Source organism: Panicum hallii, chromosome 1, assembly GCF_002211085.1.
Source record: "Panicum hallii strain FIL2 chromosome 1, PHallii_v3.1, whole genome shotgun sequence".
NCBI classification, from domain to species: domain Eukaryota; kingdom Viridiplantae; phylum Streptophyta; class Magnoliopsida; order Poales; family Poaceae; genus Panicum; species Panicum hallii.
This window is the reverse complement of record NC_038042.1, coordinates 8,203,682-8,208,306: the sequence shown is the minus strand read 5'-3', so window position 1 is coordinate 8,208,306 and position 4,625 is coordinate 8,203,682. Positions and strand designations below refer to the sequence as shown.

The window sequence follows — 4,625 nt, the reverse complement described above, 5'->3', positions numbered from 1 at the left end:
AACAATATGTGCTGCGTTATGTTTTAATTTCCAAAAAAGTTATGGTCTATGATGTCTCCCTCACATTACGTAGATAATATTCTGCACTTTGTTGCTGCTAGGTAAGATACATATGGTTTCCATTGATTGCATCATTAAGTAACCAGGTTGAGTTTGGTTTTGTAGGAGACTGGAGGGGGAGCAGCAGCAGCGGGGAGGCAGGAGCACGGAGGGGGGACCAGCAGCAGCAGGGAGGGACAATCAGCGAGGGGGACCACCACCACCAGCACCTGGGAGGCAGGAGCAGGGAGGGGGGACCAGCAGCAGCAGGTATGTTTACAGGTTCCTGCATAGTTGAGGTCATGCTGTAATGAACTATGTGCAGCTGCTATTTCCTTTTTTTTTAATCCATTCTTACTATCCTTTGCTGTCGGAGCAGTGCACGAGAGAGGAGCCAATATCTGGAAGCCAGTGAGCAGACCTGAGGAACTTTAGAGCAAAGCATTGAGACTAGGTAACACGTGATCCTCAAGTAATGCATGGCTGTTGTTTCAATTTTGCGTGGCTATCAGCTAACAACATTATGTTGTATGTTGTCTCAGGCCTGTTGTCATAATGAGCAGCGCTGACGAATCGAACAACAGCGACACGTCCAGTGATGCTAGCTCCATCATATATCAGCTAGCGGGGGTAGCAGCCGTTGTAGGAGCATATGCAGCCGTGACCTACATTCCAGGTCCTGTGGTAAATTCGGACCTCGAGTTGCAACCTATGACTGGTTGGCAATGGGTTGAGCTGAATTTGAGGAACGCCGGGAGGTGCCACGACAACTTTCATATGTCTTCTGACGCATTCCTTCAGTTGCATGACACCTTAGTTACTTACCATGGGCTTCGTTCTACACAAGAGGTTGACACTATAGAATCTCTAGCTATGTTCGTATGGGCTTGTGCGTCACGACAGGCGTGTAGACAAATTAAGGACAGATTTGAGCGGTCTTTGGACACCATTTGTAGGAAGATGAGTGAGGTGGTAGATGTCATGTTCTCCTTTGCAGAGACGATTATTGCTCCAAAGGACCCCACCTACAAAAAATAAATCATAGGATAAATCGATTTGCACCATATTTTGATGAGTGCATAGGGGCTTTAGATGGGACTCACGTACGAGTACAAATCAGTCTTGAGTCCTGTGAAGACTTCATAAATCAAAAGGGGTATACAAGCTTCAATATGTTATGCATAATGGACATGGACATGCTGTTCGCATTTATAGAGGCAGGGTCAAGTCATGACATGTCGGTGCTGAGGGACTGCATGGAGTTCCCCAATTACCCACATCCACCACCAGGTATGCTAACTATTTAGTTACGTTCAATATGCAAATGTAGAAATAGAGTTCTTACTAATGGTGGATATGATTGTTGGTGTACAGGAAGGTACTATCTGGTCGACTCAGGATATGCAGTTCAGGCCGGATATTTGGGGCCGTATCGCAGTCAAAGGTACCATCTTGAAGAATTCATCCGCCGAGGGGCTGAAACTGTGCAGGAGAAGTTTAACTACCACCATTCGAGTCTTCGCAATGTCGTGGAACGGGAGTTTGGTGTGCTCAAGTCGAGGTGGCACATTTTGCAAGGGGTACCGTACTATGCGAGGGAGAAGCATACCAAGATCCTTATTGCTTACTTTGCGCTGCACAATTTTTGTTGGAGCATAGACTTGCAAGAACTGAACATGGGAACATGGTTTGAGATGCGGACTACGAAATGTCCGCATGGGTGGCAGCAAATGCTTCTGAGGATATAGCAGATGTGCGATATTGGATAGCAGTTGGAATCGGCTTGATGTAGTGCAAAGGTATGACCAATTTCGGATGGAGTGTTGTAGAAGTTCGAGTATATGTCGGTCCCGACTGATGGCTATGGCAATATGGGTGCGTGCAGGTGGCGAAAGGCAAATTTTGGGTCATTAGCTATTGGGAGTCTAGAATGGCGTGAAGAAGGATGCAGGATGTTGCGTATATTTAATGATGTATGTTTATGTGCATTTGTTGTGCCATATGTTGTATGACTAGTCAGTACTGGGGAACTGTTTTCTCATTTGGTCTTGTAAGATCCTCTGTATTGTAATGAACTGATATGCCTATTGATATCATGGTGTGTTAATTTGAATTACTGGATTTGTTCCCGCCAAAAAATAAAATTGGGGGTGCTTCCCGCCACAGCAGCAGCTTTGCTGTCAGCTGCAGCCAGCATGCCTGCTGGCTGATGCTGCCGATCCTCTGCTGACTGACCTGCAGCAGTAGCTGCAGCCCAGCCATCCACACTGTGAATCACTGAATATTTTGGGTGTATCCCTTAGCTTCCGCCGAACAAATTCTTGGAACTAAGGCCCTGTTTAGTTCGGCAGGTGTAAAGGGCAAATTTTTTTTTCAAAGAAATCTTACCAATTTGAAATACTAAATGAAGTCTATTTACAAAACTTTTTGCATGGATGGGTTGTAAATCGCGAGACGAATCTAATGATGCTACTTAATCTATGATTAAGCAATAATTAGCGGATGGTTACTGTAGCATCACTGTTGCAAATCATGGATTAAGTAGGTTCATTAGATTCGTCTCGCGATTTACAGCCCATCCATGCAAAAAATTTTGTAAATAGACTTCATTTAGTACTTCAAATTAGCAAGATTCCTTTAAAAATTTTACGTTTACAGCGTTTTTGCGTTTACGGGGTGGGAACTAAACAGGGCCTAAGAATAATCATCTCAAAGAATTCGTACAGCTGGACCTATGCCAAAGAGGCGGACCTCTAAAAATGTGATCAAGGGCTCAGACTCTAAAAGAAATGATTGAGTGTTCTGCTCCAAAAAGAATAGTTAAGGGCTTACTTAAAAAAAGGCAATTACGGGAAGGTGGGAAAACATGCAGTCTATTTGTAAATAGACACTGATTATGTTTTTTGCAAAGAAATGTTGAACTTTTAGTGTAGGCTCTAACAAGCATTTTTCCGTTCATATTTAATTAACTCGCGTAACATTTAGTTTCGCATATTGCAACTCTGCCATCTAACCTTATTTGACAATTCAAAGTGTAACTTCAACTAATATTTTCTAGTTATATTGTACTCCCTCCTATCATTTATTACATGATATCTAGGGAAAAAGTATGATTGATTATATCTAATTCTAATTAGAGATCAGAGGGTAGATTAGCCTCCTGCCACACCGACAAAAACGTGGCATGGGGACCGAGATTATATCTAATTCTAATAGGATGGAGTAGTACTATAAAATTATACTCCCTCCATTTAAATGTAGATCACTCTTAGTTTTTCCCAGAAATCAAACTTCTTTAATTCAAAAACATTCATTTAGTTTTGTTTTGTCTTTATAATGATAGTTTATTAGTATGGGAGATGCTCGCAAGATATTATATAGGGTCCGTTTGGAAGGCGCTGGACTCTTAGAATCCAAAAGCTAAAAGCTAGGTGGCTTCTAAACGGCGCAGATTTTGTTGAGGATTCTAAAATCCTGATTCTTGAATTCTTAAAATCCTAGAAGCTGGAGCGGCCTAGCTTCCAGCAGCTCCTGACCAGCTACTAACCGTCAAAATGAGTGTTTTGCCCATCAACATTAAGGAAATATTACACCAAATTGCAGCTCCATCTCTCCGCTCCACTCCCGCGACTGGCCAACCAAGCCTCCTCCCCACCGGCAGCCGCCCCTTCCAGTGTGCAGCGGAGGCGCCGCGGTCGCCCAGCGCTCGCGGCTGTGGCTCCCAGGCGCGGCGGGGGAGGCGTGCTGTAACATCCCGGAAATTTTCGGAATGTTATAAGTTGAAAAATCGTGAAATTTAGAAACTTTTTGTATGCAAGTGCTAATAGCTAGAATAACCTAGGGTTGGCGTCTCATCTCCCTCAAATTCCTAGTAATAGAAACCTAAAATTGGATCAAGGACTATATTGTTAGTGTGATTGGATTTGGAGTTATTCGAGTTTCTTCGAATTTGCTTGTATAAATTAGATTGGGTTTGTTTCGGATGATCTAAATTTGTGTGGAATTTAAACTGAAGTGTGCCCTTCAACTTTAATTCAAAGGCTAACTTATCTAACCACCCCCCTAACCCCTAAACCAATCCTACATAGCCTGCTACCCTAGCCCAAACCCTAACATACCCTAACTCGGCTCTAACCCACACTAGCCCAAGCCAGCCCGGCTGGCCGAGCGGCAGCAAGCCGAGCTCGGCCTACTAGCGGCCTGCTTCGCACGCGAACACCCCGCATGGCTGTAACGCCCCAACAATTTCAAATCTAAACTACGCGTTCCGATTAAAAACCTAACCGACAGGAAACCCTCCGCCACACGCGCACTGTCAAGTTCCCCGCCGTGTACCGCACAGCGTCCGGCCGCAATACGACAACCGGCCGCGACCGCTGCCGCAATTAGCGCCGGCGCTCCTCGTGCGACGCGCAAATCTCGCGCGCATGGCCGACCGGCCGGCACGGCCGGCGCCGACGCGCCTCTCCCTTCCCTCTCTCCTTCTCTTTTTTTTCCATTATTTCTTTTCCCCTTTTCCTTTTCTCTCTTTTTCTTTTTCCCATTTTCCTTTCCCTTTTTCCTTTTTCTTCCTTCCTTTCTTTCCT

The 4,625-nt window shown here is 44.7% G+C and overlaps 1 protein-coding gene across 1 annotated transcript; it reads left to right on the top strand.

The window, feature by feature from the left end:
• The first annotated feature begins 1,232 nt into the window (after positions 1 to 1,232).
• On the top strand, positions 1,233 to 2,060 carry LOC112892626. The gene is made up of 2 exons (XM_025960045.1): positions 1,233 to 1,329; positions 1,414 to 2,060. The coding sequence occupies exons 1-2, from the start codon at positions 1,236 to 1,238 to the stop codon at positions 1,785 to 1,787; spliced, it is 468 nt and encodes a 155-aa protein (XP_025815830.1). The 5' UTR covers positions 1,233 to 1,235; the 3' UTR covers positions 1,788 to 2,060.
• Positions 2,061 to 4,625: the final 2,565 nt, after the last annotated feature.

Bases quoted from the DNA above. Each gene is read 5' to 3' on its own strand.
- LOC112892626 (XM_025960045.1), top strand. From the start codon at position 1,236: ATGCTGTTCGCATTTATAGAGGCAGGGTCAAGTCATGACATGTCGGTG. The intron at 1,330-1,413 runs GTATGCTAACTA...GTTGGTGTACAG, and splicing joins TTACCCACATCCACCACCAG to GAAGGTACTATCTGGTCGAC.